Source organism: Mastigoproctus giganteus, chromosome 11, assembly GCF_048544385.1.
Source record: "Mastigoproctus giganteus isolate SK-2022 chromosome 11, ASM4854438v1, whole genome shotgun sequence".
NCBI classification, from domain to species: domain Eukaryota; kingdom Metazoa; phylum Arthropoda; class Arachnida; order Uropygi; family Thelyphonidae; genus Mastigoproctus; species Mastigoproctus giganteus.
This window is the reverse complement of record NC_143585.1, coordinates 82,282,946-82,306,129: the sequence shown is the minus strand read 5'-3', so window position 1 is coordinate 82,306,129 and position 23,184 is coordinate 82,282,946. Positions and strand designations below refer to the sequence as shown.

The following is a 23,184-nucleotide window of genomic DNA, read 5'->3' as shown; positions in this document are numbered from 1 at the left end:
TCCTGAAATCCAAGTATATGATATCAAAATTATTTTTTGCATCCATTTCCTTGATTGGTCAGACAAGATCACCTCCTTAACAAATTCATTCTGTGCCTGCAGTATAATTGCATTCCTGTCTAGATGGTTCTGCATTACTTCTTTAACCAATGACTCCATTATTTTTCCTGGAACAGAAGTTAGGCTAACAGGTCTCTACTTCAAGTCATCCTTTGATTGCCCTTTGTAAATTATGGATACTTTTGCACATCTCTTGCCCATAGGGACCTCTCCCTGAATTCAAAAATGCTCTTATAATTATGGCTAAGGGTTTGCTTATCTCCTTTGCTGCCTCCCTTAATGTAATTGGATAGATCCCATCCATGCCAGGTGCTTTTTTTTTTATGATTCAATTTCTCTTCCACTTTCCTTTCAGTTATCATAAAATCATTTAGCTCCCCATTAGTATTTGATAGACATCTAGCCTCCTCTTCCCTAAAGAATTCCTTGTGTGTGAATGTAGATGCAAAGTACATATTGAGTTTGTCAGCAACCTGAGCAGGATAATCAATGGTTAAACCAGTGATATGAATTGAGCCAAAATGATTCATCCTCCTCTTTGTAGTTTTTGCATAAGTAAAGAAGTCTTTTCTGTTTTTCTTGGCATCCTTTGCTAGAGAGTTCTCATAATATGCCTAACCTCCTTTGTGACTTGATTGCAGACTAGTTTATATCTATCATAGGCTTCTGTATCACTTGATAATTTATATGCATCTTGTGCATTTTTCTTCTCTGCCATGGGTTTCATTAGTTCACATCTGACATTCATTCTAAGCCTTGAACAGTATTTCTTCATTGGTATAAAAAGCTAGTAGCTTCTATGATTACTTGAATGAATGCTTTAATTACTGCCACATAGTGGTTCTATTATCTTCAGATTCTTAATGCATGAAGAGTTGCTGCTGATAATGAGATCAGGAGTATTGCTTTTTGTTGTTGCCTCTATCATGCTGATGTAGAAAACAATTATCCAATCATTTTTACAGAAATCCTACTACAGTATCATTGATTTAAAAAAATTTTCAAGTGCAGATAACAAATTGCTGTTGTGTTATAAGATTCAACTTTGTAATGTGAAAACCACTTCGGGTAGCAATGAGGGTTTTTTTTCCTCCTCAAATTGACCAGTAAAAGAGAGAGAGAAAGTGAGAACTTCATTTATGTTATGAATGTGAAAGTCAATTTTTGATATATCTGTGGAAGTATGTGTTTGTAGTCTGATTTGTCTGTTGTGCATGCTGAAAAACCCGAATAATTCACGGGACGGGAGCGGAGGGGGGTTATATAGGATAAACTTTTAGTAGGAAGATATTAAATGAATGGAAATGTATTATTAATGTGTAACTAAGTCAAATTGGATAAATTATAGGCCGAAACCTGTTTACTGTCTTACTATACAGCTGGGATCAGGCATTTTTTTAGTGAGGCAGTTACTTGGAGTATGTTCCCCTCTCTGCCCCTTACTCACATAATGATATCATATGAACTCGGGCCATTCAGTCTTTTTGCCCTTGCTGTCGCATTATAGCCTTAGTCGCTAATGCGCCAATAAAACCCAAGCAACAACAACAACTTTTTGCCCTTGCACCCATGGCAAGTGTCGTAGTCACAACACCCACATCGCTGACTCTAGAATAAAGAAATAGACATAATGATAGGGATATCATTTGGATGCTTTCTATGTCTGTCAAAGAACAAATATATATATAATACTAAACATATTACTGAAATAACTTTGTCGATCAATTCGGCCCTGGAAAGATTGTGCAAGGCTAAAGGGGTAGAATTTTTTTTCAGCCTCGTCTGTACTTGTTAACAGGAGAGACTGCTTCTACAGGGATGGGATACACTTAAATAGAAAGGGTGCAAGAATGTTTGCTGATGCTATCGAGGCAGTGTTAGGTGGGTCGGAAAACTGCTAGATTGGGGGATACAAGGACTAATAGATTAACAGTAGCCACTGGCAGAGGTGAAAGTGATTCTTGCACTGCTTCTATTGGAATGAGCCGCAGCCTGGAAAATAAGATGCGGGATATTTCAGAGACTGCTGGGAATCATTGGGGTACAAATAAACACATAGGATGTGTTAGGGTAGCTAAGAAAAAGAACAGGTGCATGTATACTTGCATGTACACCAATGCTAGGAGTTTAGTAAATAAATTTGATGAATTTGAGGTATTGCTCAAAACATCAAAGGCAGATATTGTGGGGATTTCAGAGACGTGGTGTCACACAGATATAAGGAATGCAGAACTGGAATTTGGGGAGTACAATGTCTACAGAAAGGATGGACAGAATAGGAAGGGAGGAGGGGATATGCTATTAGTTAAGAAATACATAAAATCCAAGGAAGTGAAGCCAGTCGACATTGTTGGACAGTGCAGTGTAGAGTCAGTTTGGTTGTGACATAAGCATTGGGAGATCAAAATTGAGAGTAGGAGTGTGCTATAGGCCTAATGACTCTGATGAGTATAATAGGAAACTGTATGGGGAAATAGTGGGCCAGTAAATCAGAGAGTCTTATAATGGGGGATTTTAATTTCCCAGATATTGACTGGAATTTGGGGGCTGGTCACTCACACACTAGCAAGGCTTTTGTGGATTTATTGGATGATTGTTTTCTACATCAGCATGTTCGGGAGGCAACTAGAGGGAGTAATACTCTTGATTTGATTATCAGTAGTGATTCTTCATGCATTAAGAAACTGCAGGTAAATGAACCACTAGGTGGCAGTGATCACAGTGTGCTGAAGTGGGATTTACTCAGAGGTAACTACCATTAGGGGTAAAGGGAAGAGTTATTGCTTTTGTAAAGGTGACTACGATGGACTGAGACAGTATTTAAATTCTATACAGTGGAACCAACTGATGATGTTACCAACAGCAAATTCAAAATGGGAAGCATTCAAAGAACTTATCTTGGAAGCTACTAGGCTTTACATACCAACTAAGAAATATTGTTCAAGGTTTAGGCCTAAGTGGATGTCACATGAACTAATGAGACATATGGCAGAGAAGAAAAATGCATGGGATACATACAAATTAACACATGGCACAGAAGCCTATGATAGATACAAGTTGATCTGTAACCAAGTTACAAAGGAGGTTAGGCAGGCGAAGACAGATTACGAGAAATCTTTGGCAAGGGATGCAAAGAAAAACAGCAAAGAGTTCTTTACTTATGTAAACTCTAGAAGGAAGGGGATGAATCAGATTGATCCATTTGATATCGATGGGTCAACTCTTGATGATCCTGCTCAGGTAGCTAACAAACTGAATGAATATTTTGCATCGACATTCACACATGAGGAGTTATTCAGCGAGGGGAATGCCAGAGGTGTATTCAACTCTGTCAGTAAGCTGGAGAATCTTGTAATAACTGAGAGTAAAGTGGAGGAGAAATTGTTGAAGATAAATACAAGAAAGGCACCTGTGGTGGATGGGATCTATCCAGTTATATTAAAGGAGGCAGCAAAGGAAGTAAGCAAACCCTTAGCCATAATTATGAGAGCTTCCTTGGACTCAATCCACTCCGTAGCCGAGTGGGCAGGAGCGGGAGTGCAGTAGCACACGCTCTTTGAATAGACCGGGGTTCAAGCCCCTGACTGCTGAATACGGTCGATCTGCCAACCCGCACTGGGCCAGCGTGGCAGATTATGGTCCATTTCCCTCACCATGAATTGTTGAGGAGGCTTCCACCCTGCAGTGGGTTGATAATGGCTGCACTTTACCTTTTTTTTTTTTACCTTGGACTCAGGTGAAGTACCCATGGACTGGAGATGTGCAAATGTGACCCCAATTCACAAAGGAGGAACAAAGGACGACACAAGTAATTATAGACCTGTTAGTTTAACTTCTGTTCCTGGAAAATTAATGGAGGCACTGGTTAAAGGAGCACTGCAGGATCATCTAGACAAGACTTCAGTTATAGCTCGGACACAGCATGGTTTTGTTAAGGGGAAGTCTTGCCTGACCAATTTAATTGGATACTATGATGCAGTCACAAAAGAACTGGATGTAGGGAATAACTTTGATATTATATACTTGGATCTTAGAAAGGCTTTTGATACTGTTGCACATGGAAGACTGCTGCACAAATTGGAGCAGTGTGGCATTGGAGGCAAATTGCTGCTAGGGATAAAGGGGTGGTTGAGGGGGAGAAGACAGAGAGTGGTAATCAATGGACACTACTCATCGTGGACTAATGTTATTAGTGGAGTCCCTCAGGATTCAGTATTGGGTCCATTATTGTTTTCTGTATTTATAAATGATATTGATGATGGTATATCCAGCTTAATGTCCAAGTTTGCAGACGATACGAAGGTTGGCAGCATTGTCAAGGACACTACTGACACTATGCTACTGCAACAGGATCTGGAAAGGTTGAGCAGATGGGCTGAGTGGTGGCAAATGAAGTTTAACATTGACAAATGTAAAGTACTACATATGGGAAGCAGCAACCCCAGATCAACGTATCAACTCTGGTACTACACTGACAGTGGTAGAGAATGAAAGGGACCTGGGGGTGGTTGTACAGGCAGGTATGAAGTTTTCTGAGCAGTGCAGACGGGCTGCAAGAGTAGCTCATGGTGTATTGTCGATGATATATAGGAATTTTTCTAGCAGGGATAAGGAGGTGATTATTCCCTTGTATAAGGCAATGGTCAGGCCACACCTAGAGTACTGTATACCGGTCTGGAGGCCTCATTTCAAGACGGATGTAGAGATGCTGGAACGAGTACAGAGAAGGGCAACAAGATTAGTGAATGGAAGAAACGCTTAAGTTTTGCAAATTACAGTGTCTGGGGACTAGGCACCAGCGAGGTGATCTGATAGAGGTGTATAAAGCCTTGAATGGTTTGAGCATGCTCAATGCTGATGGGATTCTTCCTCTTGCTCAGAATAATCACCTGAGAGGGCATAAATTCAAATTGAGAAAAGACAGATGTAGGATAGATGTGAGGAAATTTGCCTTTAGCCAGTGGGTAGTTGGTTGGTGGAATAGACTTCCATCCCTTGTCGTGGAAGTTGATAGCCTAAATAAGTTTAAGGCTCAGCTGGACAGGTATTTCGAACGAACAGAGGGGTGAAGTGGAAGTGGTTATTTTTATTTATTTATTTATTTATTTTTTTTTTTTTTTTGGCTGGTGCTGCATAAGCTTGCTTTCTTGCATCAAATGCCTCTACTAATGCTAATAACTGTCCGAGGTATCAGTGCTAGAAGCTTAAATGGTGAACAAGTGGAATTAGGGTAACTAGATTTATTTTATGAAATTAGCAGGTAACACTGAAACTGACAATAATAGTAATAAAAGCATGTGATGCAAGAAAGCAAGCATATGAGCTTATGTAGTATCAGCCAAAAACAATAAAAACAATTTCACACAACCATTCCCTATAAAAGTTTGTCCAGTTTCTCCTTGAATTTATTGAAGCTATCAACTTCCACAACGACAGATGGAAGCTTGTTCCAGCAGTTAACCACCCACTGGCTAAAGGAAAATTTCTGCACATCTATTCTACAACTGTCTTTTCTCAATTTGAATTTATGCCCCCTCAGGTTCATAATCTGAGCAAGCGGAAGAATCCCATCAGAATACAGTGTGCTCAACTCATTCAAGACCTTATACACCTCAATCAGACACTTCACAGCTGCCTAGTCTCCAGCTGTTGCGATTTGCAGAACTTAAGCCTTTCTTGGTAAGAGGACCCCCTTCGTTCCAATCTCCAATCTTGTTGTCCTTCTCTGTACACACTCAAGCAACTCTACATCCTTCCTAAAATATGGCCTCTAGACCCGTACGCAGTACACTCAAGGAGTGGCCTGACCATTGCCTTATACAAAGGGACGATCACCTCCTTTTTCCAACTAGCAAAATCCCTGTATAGCATTAACAATATCCCATGACTTACTCTGACACCTGTCTGCATTGCTCAGAAAACTTCATATCTAACTGCACAATCACTCCCAGGTCTTTTTCATTTTCTACCACACAGTTGGTTACATTTCTCTGGGGTTACTTCTACCCATTGCAGTACTTTGCATTTGTCAGTGTTAAACTTCAGTTGCCACTTCTCAGCCCATCTGCCCAAACTTTCTAGATCCTGTTGCAGTAGCACACTGCCATTACTGTTATTAACAACCCTGCCAACCTTTGTATCATCTGCAAACTTGGTCATTAAGCCTGATATACCTTCATCAATATCATTGATAAATATACAAAACAACCATTGACCTAACACCAAACCCTATGGGACTCCACTAATAACATTAGTCCAAGAAGAGCAGCTTCCATTGATTTCCGCTCTGTCTTCTCCCACTCAGCCACTCTTTTATTCATTGTAGCAGCTTATCCTTGATACCATAGTGCTCCAATTTGTACAGTAATCTTCCATATGCAACAGCGTCAAAAGCTTCAAATCCAAATATATGATATATGAAAATTATTTTTTGCATCTAGTTCCTTTGTAACCACATCATAATATCCAATCAAATTTGTCAGACAAGACTGACAAATTTGATTGGATATTATCTTCTGAGCAAGCGGAAGAATCCCATCAGAATACAGTGTGCTCAACTCATTCAAGACCTTATACACCTCAAGTATAAGGTCTTGACACCTTATACACCTCAAGTATAAGACCTTATCATTACAAAAATGAGTAAATAAATTTTCCTGATTGCATTATTTAATGAAAAATAATCAAATTTTAATAAACCCATGCTGTGTCTGTATTGCTGCAGTCTTGTCTAGATGATCCTGCGATGCATCTTTAACTAGTGACTCCATTATTTTCTCCGGAACAATTTTAACTGGTCTGTAATTACTCATGTCACCCTTAGATCCTTCTTTGTGAATTGGGGATACATTTGCACTTCTCCATTCCTTGGTGATTTTCTCTTAATCCAAGGATGAATATAGGGGGGCTGCAGCTAAATAATATAACTGTGAACTTCCCAGTGATTGACATGAATGGTGTACACTATGATGTCCGTTACTGAGAAGCATCAGGCTAATGGAATGGGCAGGACAATATATTTTACAAGTAGTATAAACATATCACAAAAATGAGTAAATAAATTTTCCTGATTGCATTATTTAATGAAAAATAATCAAATTTTAGATTGAATAGCTTTAGTCTAATGTCATCATGGTGTTGAAGACAACTTTTATAGTTTTGGGCTGATCCTCGGAAACCATTAATGTACTGCTTCTTTCTTAATTCCATGAAATGTGCTTCACACAGATTATTGTCAGTAGATAAATAATCTCCTTTTCCAAACCAAAATTAACCGATTGGGCAAATCGGTGTTGCACTCAAGATTATGTATGGTAGAAGATGTATGATGCCCTCGAGTTGCATATGTAATGAAATGGTCATAATACCCACAGCAGAATGAACTTTGCCTTTGCAATTTGCACTGTTATCACACTATTTCAAACAAATGGCATTGTAAAAAGGTAAATTACATTGTTGTTGATGAACTTTTAAATAAATAACAGATTAGCCTTTTAGGAGTGCTATATATTTTAAAGTAGTGCAGTACTTGGGCAACTTACTGTTAAGGCAAATTTTAAAAGATTGTTCTCTTTTTATTATGTCCTGAGACTTGTCTTATCAACATTTAAATTTCTCAGCTCAACTCTTATTTTTTTTTGATACAGCTCTTACACTTAGTTAATTTCTTTTATAGCATTAAATCCTCTTTCTGCAACGGGCAGGACAACGCCAATTTTTACTCATTTTAGCCAAGAACAGACGGGAAAATGAAATGCAGTACAGCAGTATCATTTACCCTCAGAATAAGCAAAGAAAATAATTAGTAAGTCTAAGTAATTTCAGTTGAGCTCATGTAAAATCAGATTCCAAGAGCATCTTGCCTCTTTACTGCATCATCTGCTAGTAAATTAGTGGACAATAAAATTACTTAAAAATACTGATCCTTTGCAGGATCAGTCTAAGTAATTTTAGGCAGCATTGTCTCCTAATCTACAACTTTGTGCAACTTGACAGTTTTGAAAGGATTTATTAATGGGAAGTAGCATGTCCTGCTAATACATCTGAGAAATATCTGCTAGAAGGAAGTGTCTGATAAGGGAAGTGTTACTATATAAACTAAATTTCTCTGGTTAATTTATAGTGTGGGAAAGTTGGGGTGGTAGAAGCATTATCATTACATGGGCAAAATTTAAGATAAAGTTGGGTAGTGAACTTTGCCTGTGCATATTATTCAATTCAAGCACACAAAAAAAAAAAATAAATAAAAAATACTCACACATAAAAAATTTCTTTAATGTTTTAGAAATAGCAGTAAAAACCACTGGCAAAGAAAGACTAATAATGGTTGGATCATTGGGGAAATTACTATTATGCTTACAAAGATAATAGAAAAATTTGAAGAAAGAAACCTATAGGAAAGAAAACATTGCACTGTTTTCAGAAAATGGGTATTATAACTTAGTTAACTGCCTATAATTGCTATTGCTTAGTTATAAATATAAACAAGGTTGTAATTTAGAATTTTGATACACAACATGAGTAAAAATAATAGGAACAAAGGTAAAAATTTATGATTGAATTTTGAGAAGCCCCATGTTTTGAGGTATCTTTTAGTTCTTCAACTGTGTCAGTAGAAGCATCTCGATTGGATTGACCTAAAGCATAGCTAAAAAAAAAAAAAAAAAAACAATACCCTGTTAAGAAGAACAGACCTATGTGACTTTAGCTGTAATAGGGTTGAGGGAACTGGAAATGTGACTTGGTTAGATGGTCTACCATGTTGGCTGCTGCATTGTGGGTCACAATATTTGGACTTTTGGAAGCTGACAGATGATGTCATGATGCAAAGTATGCTTATATTGACTATGAGCAACCAAGCAGAATGGATATTTATACTCTGCTTGGAAGTGGCAAACTTCAGGACTAGGCACCAGATCTTTTGAAAAAGAAAGAGCTGGGGTGGGAACCTCCCCTTGCTGTTGTTGATTTTGGAGTCTGGTGCTTGATGTGTAAAATGCTGGGGTTGTCCCAAGTTGAATTGATGGCCTTCTTTAATGCAATGGAAAGCTGTCACTCTTCTTTTTCCATATGTGCATTTTATTATTTGGACAGTCAGTTTGTTCTTATTTTGCAATTTAGCATTTGCTACATTGCATAATCAGACAAAAAAATCATTCATACTTGTTGTCAATCAGTACTGTGCACTATGTCCCAAATGGCCAGGGGAAAGGCAAAGCACTTTTCAGTATTTTCCTTAGACGCCTGTTTCCCAAAAAGAGTTAATGAGCATTGTGGTGGTTTTGGGTTTTAGGCACATCATTGACTTCAGCTATATCTTGTCACTGCATATTATGTTTGTGTGTGTGTTCATGGACCAATTAGCGTGTTGTGGACTACATGTTAATTGGTCTACTACTTCCTCTACTAATCTACTTCCTCAGCCTAAGATTGACGAACTACAGCTTTGATTGAACAGGACTTCAGAAATTCCTCCAATTGTAGATGGGAATTGAACCCAGGCCTATCCAAAGTGGCAAAACTACTATACTGCCACATAAGACCATGCATTGCTGTTTGCTGTTCATTTGAAGAGGTTTGGATTTGACTCCCAATTGTTGATACTGGAGGAATTTCAAAAGTCCTCAATTGAGGCTGTAATTAACTGATCTTAGTTGGCGGAGCAGAGAGTCTACCCCCATGAGTAATTATGGGTTGTTCAGCATATACAACATGTAAATTGGCTAACACACACACACACACACACACACACACATGCGCTCACGCACACACAGTACAGATATGAATGTCACTCTTATCTGTATTATGTAGTTATCTGTACAAGTGTGTGCATGTTTGCTTTCAATTCAAGGGAGAAGTGAATGTTGTGTATATTTTTTATTGGGAATAGAATGTATACAGTTGCATCCTACCATGACTCCACATCAGAAAAATGTCATCTACAAATCTAGTCTGAATTTTTGCCATGAATTCTTCCCACTCCTATGAAATGCAAACATTTTCCCTGCATGCTGGATTACTCTGGCTGAAGGTAGTGACATAAAGTTCATCGCCACTCACATTGTTTTGCAAGGTATCGTTTTGGAAACTCGTAAATTGCTGGCACCTCCGTAGCCAGATGGGCAGGAGCATCAGTGCGTAGCACACACTTCTTGATTAGACCAGGGTTCGAGCCCATATTGCTCACGGGATATGCGGACTTCTGCATATCCCGTGAGCAATATGGCCTTAGTTGCTAATGCTCCTAAAAACCAAATAACAAACAACAACATAAATTGCCCTCGATTTCCAGTAGTTAGTATTGTATTGGCTAAAAGATGCAAGGAAGCAGATTTATCCAGAATCAGAAAAGCAGTGGGTACTTTCTGACATTATTTCCAATGCCAAAAAGTGCCTATCCAGTTTCACCTTGATTATTTTCCGACTCTCTGCTCCATCTTGAAAAGTAATTTAATTTATTCCAGTTATCTACCACATGCTCTCCAGTGGTAGACTTCATGAGGTCTACTGTTACTCTATAAGATTCCACTCCTACCGTGTAATAATTGTTCTCCTGCTCCTTGTGTTGCACACCAGTGAGTTAATACCTTTCACATTTATTTTACTGACTCTCTTCAGAACCTTATGCACCTGTCAGATCCTACAAGATGTCTAGTTGCCAATCTTTACAGAGGCACTAAACTTTTTCCTATGGATAGATTTTAGCATTCCTCATCAGTCTCTCTCTTTTTATATATCTAACCATTATAGTAGATATTCCTATGCACCCAAAAAACTGTATAACAACATGCTGGTTCTGTTGGAATGATAGTTGAAACCTGATATGCTGTAATTAATTGGCATTAATGGTCATGCAGCCGATCACAATGTGGCTTACCTTGCTGTTGGATGTATTTTTCCCCCCTTGTTAGTTGTTGGCGCATCAGCTTCTATGGCCATAATGCACCTCCCAAAGTTTTTTTGCATTTTACTGTGATCCAAGCCCACGGCGGGAATCGAACCCGCGACCTTTGGGTTGCCAGGCAGGCACTTTACCTACCTGGCTAGCCCGGTCGGCATTGGATGTATGATGAAGCATGGCTCTAGTGCTACACTTAAAAGTTTATTAAACCTGCTTGATTTGCATGGAAGTTGACAGATAAAATTGTCAACTTTCTGTAATGTTTAATTGTAATCAGAATAAATGGATATAATTGTTGATTATCTTAATAGCAAAAATAGAAAGAAAAGATTAAAGTGGCACACTTTTTTTTTTTTTTTTTTTTTTTTTTCCTGTGAACTGATGTTCACTTTCTTTATTTCAGTATGATCCTGAACAAAGAATAAATGCTGGAGATGCCACAAAACATCCCTATTTCAATAGTCTGGGTCCAAATGTCCACAAATTACCTGACAGTAAGTAACTTACTGAACTTAATAGTCACACATAACTAAATGAACAGATATATTCTTTTGATTCAGTCCACATGTCTTAAGTAATATATATTAACACATGAAGCAATAAAAAACTTGCTTACTGTGAGTTGTGAATGATGTGTGCAGAATTTTGAATGATACACAATATTGTGTTGTGATGGTTTATTTTTCATGTATTCTATACTGAATCAATATTCTACATTTATAGGTTTCATAATTAGTATGACCTTGAAGTGAAAGAGTGATTAGTGTTGCATGCATGTATATATTATTGTATCAAAAAAGATTTAAGTGCATGAAATATTTTTTTTTATTTCAAGACCACTTATTTTTGGGGTGAGGCTTATATTCAAGCAAGTTCATTAGTTAACTTATCTCAGGCAAAAGAAATAGAGCTGTTTCCTATGAGTTATTTCAAGCTTGCACAACATGCACATTAGCCTGCAAAGACTGCATCTATGTGACAACATATTGTTTCTCAAATTCTGGTCAGTGTATCATATTCACTGTGTGCACATGTGTATGCACACCACAGTGGTTATGATTGAAAAGTCTCTACTTATTTTAAGATAAAATATTGCAAAGTATAGAATATATATTCAAATTATGTTTATTGGGGAATTTGATACCTTTAGTAACCTGCATTGCAGTTTGTTTTGTTTTATAAAAGTAATGGCTGGCAACTGAGTATTATCAATAAAGTAAAAATTGAAGCCAGATATGAAATGTGGTGATCATTAAAAGCTGTTTCAAAGATAACGGTGAGTAAATGAGGAAAGAGTGCAACATTGAATTCTAAAATTATTAAAAGTTGCTACCAAAAACTGATTACAGTGGAATCTCTCTCTCTCTCTCTCTCTCTCTCTCTCTCTCTCTCTCTCTCTCTCTCTCTCTCTCTCTCTCTCTCTCTCTCTCTCTCTCTCTCCCCCCCCCCAGATCCAGATTTTTTGAATCAGTCCACATGCCTTAAGTAGAAAGTGCAGTGAAGGACAATCCACTTTCGTGTTGGTGAGAACGTTAAGGTGGTACTAAATACTTTTTCACAAAGTCCTAAAAAAATCAGAACACCTGTACTGGCCTACCCTACTGCACAGAAAATTTTGAAAATAGAACTACATGCAAAACCATGGAACTCATACTATAGGCAGAAACTTAGAGCTTGTTGAAATTATATTAGGATAGCTGGAGAACTAGCAAAACCGTAAAGAATATTGGGAGATGAAGCCATTTCAAATATTAGGGGCATCTTTTTTTTTAACAAACAACAGCCATTCACCATCGCAGGTAGGTACACTGATTATAATTGCTTCTCTTCCACACAGTGTGAAAAAGTAATAGTAATAGAGGCGTGTGATACAAGAAAGCAAGGTATGAGCTTATGTAGCATCAGCCAAAAAAAAATTCACACAACCAGTCTCTAAATGTTTGTCCAGTTCCTCCTTGAATTTATTTTAGCTATCAACTTCCATAACGACAGATGGACGTTTGTTCCAGCAATTAACCACCCGCTGGCTAAAGGCAAATTTCCACACATCTATTCTACAACTGTCTTTCCTCAATTTGAATTTATACCCCCTTAGGTTCGTAATCTGAGCAGTGGAAGGATCCCATCAGAATTCAGCATGATCAACCCATTCAAGGCCTTATACACCTCAATCAGATCACCTCGCAGGTGCCTAGTCTCCAGCCGCTGCAATTTGCAGAACTTAAGCCTCTCTTGGTAAGAGTCCCAGATTCAAATCCCATTAAGACAGACAATTTCAGTAGGCTTCTTTTTCACACCATGGTCAAGGAAGTTGGCCTTGAGTGAGGGTTATATGCCATTCCCCCAACTAAATTTCATCCATCAAAATCAGCCTAATTGATAGCATGCACAATTTCACAAGCACAGTACAGTCATGCTTCATAGCCTTAGTTGTTTTATCACAAAAAATAAAAAATAATAAAAATAACAGCAGCCATTACTGGTTATGACACAATTAACAGGAATTAGTGGAGAACTAAAGCAACATTCCAAAGTAACAGTGTGGGGGATGGAATTCATGGAGTAACCATGGTACAGCACTTTTAAATATTGGCTTGACCCTCAGGATCCACCACAACATTGATGCCTATAGGGTCAGCTCACCAGGGCAGGAGGTGCCCCGGTGAGCTGACTCACAGAAGGTTGTAATTTTGGCTGATTCAGTTGTTAGAGGAAGAGGAAATTTATTTCCTGTGTTAATTGCTGTTGAAGGAGTGGAATGGGGAAATTTTTGTTTGGTCTTCCCCCTATGGAGGGGGGTGTTGGCCAATCATAGTAACAAAAGACTGATCCAAAATGTTAAAAGAAGAATACCATTGATATTTGAAAAGTTTGGAGAAGGAAAAACAAGATATTGATAGGAATTTTAAACAAAAAAAGCAGAAAGGATGGGAAAAACTAATGAAATTGAAGCACAAAAAGAGATGGAAGAAAAGGCTAAAGCAATTAGAAATCACATTTAATTTTCACAAATGGAAAAACCTTGAAGAATTAATGTACAGTTAGAGAGTGATTGAGCACTTTGCCAGTTTAGGAGCTTGTTGATACATGTAAACACATGGGCAGAAGGCAGATATATCATCAATACAGTCAGTTTTGCTATGACATGGTACATGTGTTCCTAAAAATCTCAGTGCCTCCGTAGCCAGGTGGGAAGGAGCAGCAGCGCGTAGCACACGCTTCTTGATTAGACTGGCGTTCAAGCCCGTCACCACCAAATACGGAGGATGCAGAAAGGTCAGGGAATGACCACCGCATATCCCGGAGTAATATGGCCTTAGTTACTAATGCTCCTAAAAAAAAAAACCAAACCAAACCAAACCTAAAAATCTCCGCATTATGGCATTCATGCATTAAAAACAACGGGGCTTATGGGAAAAATAGGGATATGGGGCAAGCACTCAAAAAAAAAAAAAATCAGTGTGGTAAGTAAAACACTAAAAAGTTAGAAACCCAATAAAATTGCTAACACAGGTTTAAACATCTTAAATTTCTAATAATATTACAGTAAATATAACACTGTAATATATACATACTAATTAATATTTCTATTCACTGACATCTTTTTTTTATTGTAAAATTTAAAACAGTAAAAAAGATAAGCAATCAATAACGAGGAATGTGACACGTACAAATTGCACAAGTGAGATACACAGGTAACAATTTTGCGCATTAAAAGAAGTTTTAAAAATAGGAATGAAGAGAAAATTCTGAAAATTTTTTTTTTTTTTTTTTAATAAGATTGAAGATTTCATGGAAGGGAAACCACATTTCACCATAATAAAGTAAAATCTCACAGAATTCCAGCTATTGGTATTATTGCAAATGCAATAAGTTCGAATTTACTACTCGTTTATAATTAGATTGCTCTAACAGAAAAGCTTAATAAACCAGGAACTGCAAATTGTTTTTATTGTTTTATGGTAATAACCTCCAGAAATGTGCTCCTCTGCTTACGCCTCACCGAAATTTCTGTTCGAACTGAAAAATGTGAGCGCCTGAAAACATGAGTCGGCCTACAATATCTTGTAAATACAGTGAATGACAGGTGTCTCTGACCGATACAACTACAATAAATGGAAAATATAGCTCTCACACATTTGACATTTTTTAAGCTTTGTGAACATTGCTGCACAGGTCACCACTTTCAGCTTGGTGCCAGGTTTTGCATTCACCTTATGTTTCTCGCAGACAATCGTGTTATACCTGCATTATTCCCTAATATGTCAGTCGCGTTGCCAAATTGCTTGTTACAGCAGAACTGACTGTAGTAGGCTTATATCGATATTACAGATTTTAACTTAAAACACTTAGAGAGCTCAGTCGCAAGATTGATGCCTGAAGGTTGGGTAAAAAAGCAGTTGGAGTGTTGTATGTAAGATTATTGTAAAAAAAAAAAAAAAAAAAAACTACTTAATTAGCAGTTCATGATTGTTGCAGTACAATATAATATTTATTATTTCATTTACAATTTACTACTAATTCATTTAAAATGTACTACAACTAAATAGCATTAAGTTTATGGGAAATCAGCTGAGAACCTATAACATGGTCATTACAAAATGCTGTGATTTAAAAAGGGGGGGGGGGTTGCTATTAAGAGCTCTGACTGCATTTATTATTCTTGAGTGTCCTAGGTGGCAATTCACATTTTATTCTGGTACTGATAGAAACAAAACTTAAACAGCAGCAAGGTCTGCTGCAATTCTTAGACGAATTAACTTCTAAGATATGTTAAGTGATGCAGCTTTAACTTCAAAAGGCAGTGTTCTGTAGTATTTTTTATTATGTGTATGTCTGAACATGCATGTATTTACTAACCTGAGTTTCATAGTTTGTTAAAGAAGAATACAAGTACAGTTTGGCATAAGATGTTATGGTTTTGCAACCAGGTTCCCAGTGGAATTTTTAGTTGTCATTATAATGAAATATAGTTAAGGAAACTGTCATTAAGCAAGTTGTGCCTGTATTTCTGAGAGAAAGCATTGGAATTCTTCAAACTGTTAGTTCTTTACATGTTAGATAACCAAGATTTTAATATAGCCATCAGGTGAGAATTGCATTTTAAGTTGTCATGCAAATAAAAATAAGTATTACAGCAGTAAAATAAGATGCAGTACCACACTGAACCTTACTTGAAATATCTTTTTGCTTCACAGTTGAGAACCACTGGCATAGGATAAAGCAATCAAAAGATTTCATCTCTCTCTCTCTCTCTCTCTCTCTCTCTCTCTCTCTCTCTCTCTCTCTCTCTCTCTCTCTCTCTCTCTCTCACACACACACACACACACACAAGAATGGTATACAATCCCTTTCATCCCCAAAATTATTTGATCTTTTGCTAAATTGAAAGGTCGCTTTCGTTTAGCTTCTGATTAGTGAGCCATTTTCAAGAAAAATGTTTGAACAATTCAGAGTATTGTACCTTATACTTAGATCTTGCTCTTGCAAGTTCAACTGCTGATGCAGTGTATAGTGCATCACCATTTGGAATGGAGCTCTCAGATTTTAAACTTTTACTCCCCCCCCACTTGTTCCCTTATTATTGATGGAAAAATAATTATCATTGCTATTAATATTTGAATCAATTTCTTATTCAGATCAAATCTCTTAAATCAGATGCTGTCTTTATTGAAGCAAACAGGATCTTAATTGAAGATGTTTATCATATGGAATTGTATAACTTCATTCTATTCATTTAAAAAAAAAAAATACATTGTAATTACTTTTGATGTATATATTTATTAGGATCTAGAACAAGCAAAACATTAAAAAATTTAAGTCCCAAAGTAGTCCCAAATCTTGATCAGTTCAGAAGATTTATGAAAGGAGAGCAGCCATTTATAAGAACTTGACAAAAATCATTGATGGGTCATTCACAAAGTTATCTACCTTAGTAATAAAGAAACTAAAGCTCCTTTTTTTTCCCAATACACATATCCCCTTGAGTTCAGTATGTGTCCTCCATTTTGAGAGCGATGAGGAAATATCTTAGAAAATGAAGTCTTTGTTCTGATCTCTGAAAAAGCCATATGCTGCTAACTTGAGATCATTATAACTTAAATTGATGTCCATGCAAGTGTTTCTTCAGATTTCTGAAGAGGAAATAATCATGGAGGCCAGATCTGTGCTGTATGGTGGTTGGTTTAATTCCTAGAATCTGCAATCTGTCAGAGCAGCAATTGCTTTATGGAGCTTGTGTACAGGAGCACTGTCATGAATAAGGGAAGCAAGACACCTTGTGCCAGTTTTACTTTTCTGTCTTCCTTTATGGCACCCTCTTAATTTTTGAGACCACAGCATGGGCACGTCCAGGGATTGTTTTCATATGTGGTTTGTAGTCTATCAAAAGAATTCTTTCCATATCCCAAAAGAATGGTGATGGTAATCTGTGCTGTTTCCATTACATGGATTCCTGTTTATGGATCCCAGTGATGATCAATCAATGTTTTAACACCAGTTAAAATTCTTCCTCTGAAATTTGAAACCTGCACTGTTTTTGAAGAAGTGTGAACATTTTTGAAACCTAGTGAGGCCTACCTTTGACATGGCCAAGTATTCATGGAGGATGGTTAGTACTTGAACCCTTGGAAGTGTTGCATTCTCTGGCAATTGTAAACACTTTAATATGTCTATCCTGCCTAAACAGATCTTCAATTTTTTGGCACATGTCTGGAGTTGACAATTGCATTATTTGTTCCAAGTAGATATCATCTATTATGGATCCTCTACCCTGTTTAAATGGCTGGGACCAAAATGTTTTCTGGTATTCATAAGGGGCATTCATGAATAATATTTGATGCAGTCCCTTCTGTCAAACCTGTGATGATGGTCTGATGCTTCACTTTTGTGAAATTTTCAATTTTTCCTTTGGATTGACTACTTTAAATTTCTTCTGTTCTCTATGTTTCACTGCATTGAACTGAACCTGTGCAAATCAGCTAGACATTTATGAGAGTATAATACAGTGCATTTTTATGCATCAAGCATATTTAGAGTCAAGATAGATAACTTATTGAATGCCTCTCATAGCAAGTGTTCCCTCACCAGACTAGATGAGTGAAGATAAAGAAGCTAATCGAGAAATGTGGTATGGAAATTTTGAATATTGATTTCTTGACTGGAAGAAGTTCTGAGCTCTCTGATGCCCTAGGAAGGAGGTTGAATATATTTTACATTCGGGGAAAAAAAGCAGAAGATTGAGATGATGAAAATAATACAGGGTTTGAGGAACAGGATAGAATAATTCTAGAAACGGAAGTGGTTGTATTGGAAGATAGTGATATTATGTCATGAAAGAATATTTATATCTTCATTAGGAATTTTTCATTATGCAATGGGTTTCCTCACCATAAAAAAACTTCTATTGTTCCTTTATTGCTGCAGTTCTCTGTTTTCTGTATGTTCCTCTCTTAGTCCTCATCTTTCCATGCCTCTTCGGACTCCATCCATCCACACCTCCCTTGGCCTTCCTGGTGCCACTCAGTTCATAATCACTTTTGGAAGTCTATCCTTCTCCATTCTTCCAGTATGTCCGTACCACATCACCTTTTTTTGTTTCAATTACCTAGATTATATCAGTTTTCACTTCCATCATTCATTGAATCTGTTCATTTCTTATTTTCTCCAGCCTCCTTTTTTTTTTTTTTTTTTTTTTTTTGCTGCTCTTCTCCAGTTTTTTATTGGAAGCAATTTCCCCTGTTGTCTTTTATGCACTGTCCATGTTTCTCCACCGTAGAGAATTATGCTTTGTACTATTGTTTGGTAGATAAGTCTTTTTGTCTTACTGAGTATATTCCTACTCCACAGGATTGCATTCAGCATACCTATCACCTTTCTTCTATCACCAATTCTCTTCCCAACCTCCAGTTTGGATGATCCATCAGCCTGTATTATCCATCCCAAGTATTTAGAGTTATGCACTGTTTTAAGTTTATATCCTTCTGTCTTATCATAATTTATCTTTAATCCCCATCCTCTATGTGTCTCCACCAATTTCCTGCACATACATTTTGTGCATTCCACCTTGTGCTATCACTACCTAATCATCAATGAATAGTAAGTTGAATATGTATAACATTGTTCTCAATGGGTATACCCATATTGTTGAATTTTTTGGACAATTCTCTTAGACATATATGGATATAAATCTTAAAAAGAGTTGGTGACATACAGCAGATAATGCTATATAAGCAAGCATATATACCATCAGCCAAACACAACTATCAACCTCTGCTGGCTAAAGGCAAATTTCCACACATCTATTCTACAATTGTCTTTCCTTAATGTGAATTTATGCCCCCTCAGGTGAGTAATCTGAGCAAGAGGAAGAATCCCATTAGCATTGAGCTTGCTCAATCCATTCAAGGCCTTATACACCTCAATTAGATCACCTCGCAGGTGCCTAGTCTCCAGAAGCTGCAATTTGCAGAACTTAAGTCTTTCTTGGTACCTTTTGTTGTACTCACCAATCTTGTTGCCCTTCTCTGTGCTTGTTCCAGCAGCTCTACATCCTTCCTAAAATGAAGCCTCCAGACCTGTATACAGTAATCAAGGTGTGGCCTGACCATTGCCTTATATAAGGGGACAATCACCACTTCATCGCTGCTAGCAAAATTCACGTATATCATTGACAAGACACCATGAGCTACTCTTGCAGCCTTTTTTTTGCACTGTTCAGAAAACTTCATATCTGACTCCACAATTACCCCCAGATCCTTTTCATTCTACACTACCCTGAGTGTAGTACCACCCAGTTGATATGGTACTCTGGGGTTACTGCTACCCATAAGCAATACTTTATATATGTCAATGTTAAACTTCAGTTGCCACCTCTCAGCCCATCTGCTCAACTTTTCCAGATCTTGTTGCAGTAGCGTACTATCATTACTTCATTAACAACCCTGTCAACCTTCGTATCATCTGCAAACTTAAACATTAACCCTGATATACCTTCAGCAATATCATTGATAAATACTGAAAACAACAATGGGCCCAACACCGAACCCTGGGGGACTCCACTAATAACATTAGTCCATAAAGAGTAGTGTTCATTAGTGTTCTATCCTTCTCCATTCTTCCAGTATCACATATAATCACTGATATAATCCAGGTAATATCAATTACCTGGATTATATCAGTTTTCACTGAATCTGTTCATTGAATCTGTTCATTTCTTATTTTCTCCAGCCTCAATTTTTTTTTTTTTTTTTTGCTGCTCTTCTCTAGTTTTCCATTGGAAGGTTGGATGGTTGAGTGGAAGACCCATGTCTTCCACTCAACCATCCTTTTATCCATTATAGCAACTTGCCCTTAATACCATACTGCTCCAATTTGTACAGTAGTCTTCCATGTGCCACAGTATCGAAGGCTTTCCTAAAATCCAAGCATATGATATCAAAATTATTCTTTGCATCCAGTTCCTTTGTGACCACATCATAGTATCCAATCAAATTTATCAGACAAGACTTCCTTTAACAAACCTATGCTGTGTCTGAACTATAATTGCAGTCTTGTCTAGATCATCCTGCATTGGTAAATACTGCATTCCTTAACCAGTAACTCCATTATTTTTCCTGGAACAAAAATTAGACTAACAGGTCTGTAATTATCTCTGTCACCCTTTGATCCTCCTTTGTGAATTGGGGACACATTTGCACATCTCCAGTCCATGGGGACCTCTCCTGAGTCCAAGGAAGCTTTCATAATTATGGCTAAGGGTTTGCTTACTTCCATTGCTGCTACCTTTAATATAACTGGATAGATCCCATCCACCTCAGGTGCCTTTCGTATATTCAATTTCAACAATTTATTCTCCACTTTGCTCTCAATTATTACAAAATCATTTAGCTCCCTGCCAGAGTTTGATAAGCTTCTGGCCTGCACTTCTTGCAGGCCTCTTCATGTGTGAATGTAGATGCAAAATACTCCTTGTTTATCTGCTACCTCAGCAGGATCATCAACAATCGAACCATCGTTATCAAATGGACCAATCTGATTCATCCCCTTCCTTCTAGAGTTTACATAAGTAAAGAAGTCTTTGCTGTTTTTCTTTGCATCCTTTGCCAAAGATTTCTCATCATCTGCCTTCACTTGCCTATACTTCCTTTGTGGTTTGATTACATACTATCTTACATCTACCATAGGCATCTGTCCCCTGATGATTTATATGCGTCCCATGCATTTTTCTTCCCTGCCACGAGTCTCATTAGTTTATCTGACATCCATTTAGGCCTAAATCTTGAACAGTATTTTTTAGCTAGTATGAAAAGCCTAGTAGCTTCCAAGATTAATTCCTTGAATGCTTCCCATTTAGAATTTGCTCTTGCTAACATCATCAGTTGGTCACACTGTATAGAATTTAAAAAATGCTTGAGACCTTTATGAAAGCAAAAACTCTTCCCCTTTCCCCTGATAGTATTTACTTCTTTAAGTAAATCCCACATCAGTACACTCTGATCACTGCCACCTAGTGGTTCCTTTATCTGCAGATTCTTAATGCATGAAGAATCACTGTTGATAATCAGTTCAAGAGTATTACTCCCTCTAGTTGTCTCTTCAATATGCTACTGTAGAAAACAATCATCCATTAAATCCACAAAAGTCTTGCTGGTGTGTGAGTGACCAAGTCACTCACACACCAGCTTTTAACTTCCAAGTCTATATCTTGGAAGTTAAAATCCCCATAAGACAATCTGTTCTACTGGCCCACTCTATTTCCTTGTACAGTTGTTCATTGTACTAATCAGAGTTATTAGGCTTTTAACACACTCCTGCTCTCAACTTGGTTTTCCCAGTGCTTGTGTCACGCCAAATCGCACTGTCCACTCATGTCAACTGGATGTACTTCCTTAGATTTTGTGTTTCTGTTAACTAACGGCATCACCCTGTCTATCCTTCCTGTACACATTGTACTCCCCAAATTCCAATTCTACACTGCTTGTATCCATATGGCACCATGTCTCTGATATCCCAACAATATCTGCTTTTGTAAAGGAATTGGATGCAAAAGTTATTTCGATATCATATACAGTCAAACTTGGGGACCCGAGTGCCAAGCTTTTTCCAAGTGATCAAGTGATTCTAGAGTGCTCCTCTCAATTATACTTAGTTTATTATATTTATAGCGATCTTCATTTTTCAGTACTTCATAAGTAAGTTTTGCTAAAAGAATCTAGCAAACTAACAGAAAGGAAAGTCACCTTTCTTTTTTCTCTTACCTCAAACTAACCACCGACCCTACTAATTTATAGCCGCTGCTTGTTCACGTGGTGGCATTGCTCTTGCCTCCTTGTGGCGGGGCTGGAAACCTGGGAGTTGGAAGGTACGCTCCCAGGGCTAAGAGCAAAACATGAGTAGTAAAGTCACTAATTCCCAAGGGACTTCAGAAAAGATCCCACAAAATCGGCTTGATTAAGAACCAGAAAATACTGCTAAAAGGCAAAGAACAGACGGCTCCAAACCATCACTGACACCTTTATTCCTAATCATCCACTCCACTGGAGAGGAGACATTAGGAAAGAAATCCCCATTTTTCATCCAAAAAGTCTTGGAAGGACTAGCCAGAACACCAAAAATGGTCTGGGGAATTGTTAGTTGAAACGTCCAGTACCAGACATTCAGAAAAGTTACTGAATGTATCGAACTTTGGAGGTATACCAGTAGTGGTCACCCCCCCCCCCCATAGCACCTTAAACTCTTCGCGGGGAATAATCTCCGAATGGGATCTCTTACACGTTACTGAAGAGGAAATCAGCAAAGAACTCAAAAATCAAGGAGTAACGAATGTAAGACAGATTTCTATTCGGAGAGATGGAAATGTAATACCTACCAAAACCTTAATCCTGACATTTAACACACCAAAAATCCCAAGTACTGTAAAAGCAGGATATTTGAACTGCCAAGTAAAAGTATATGTTCCAAATCCCTTGCGCTGTTTCAAATGTCAAAAATTTGGACACTCACAAACAGCATGTAGAAATACACCGACATGTGCTAAATGTGGATCCAAAGAACATCAGATTGATGACTGCCCAGCCCCAGCCCCAAAGTGTCCAAATTGTAAAGGAGAACATCCTGCATACTCCAGAACATGTGATAGATGGAAAAAAGAAAAAGAAATACAGAAATACAAAACCAACCACAATATTACATACCAAGAAGCAAGAAAAATGGTCCAGCCAAAC

General features: G+C 37.6%; 1 protein-coding gene across 1 annotated transcript in view; it reads left to right on the top strand.

The window, feature by feature from the left end:
* Nucleotides 1–23,184, top strand: part of LOC150078195 (cyclin-dependent kinase 17-like) — a 251,117-nt gene that overhangs the window by 189,149 nt on the left and 38,784 nt on the right. The window contains exon 14 of the mRNA XM_090385304.1: nucleotides 11,364–11,454. Within this exon, the coding sequence (XP_090241430.1) occupies nucleotides 11,364–11,454 (91 nt within the window). The remainder of the gene's footprint in view (nucleotides 1–11,363; nucleotides 11,455–23,184) is intronic.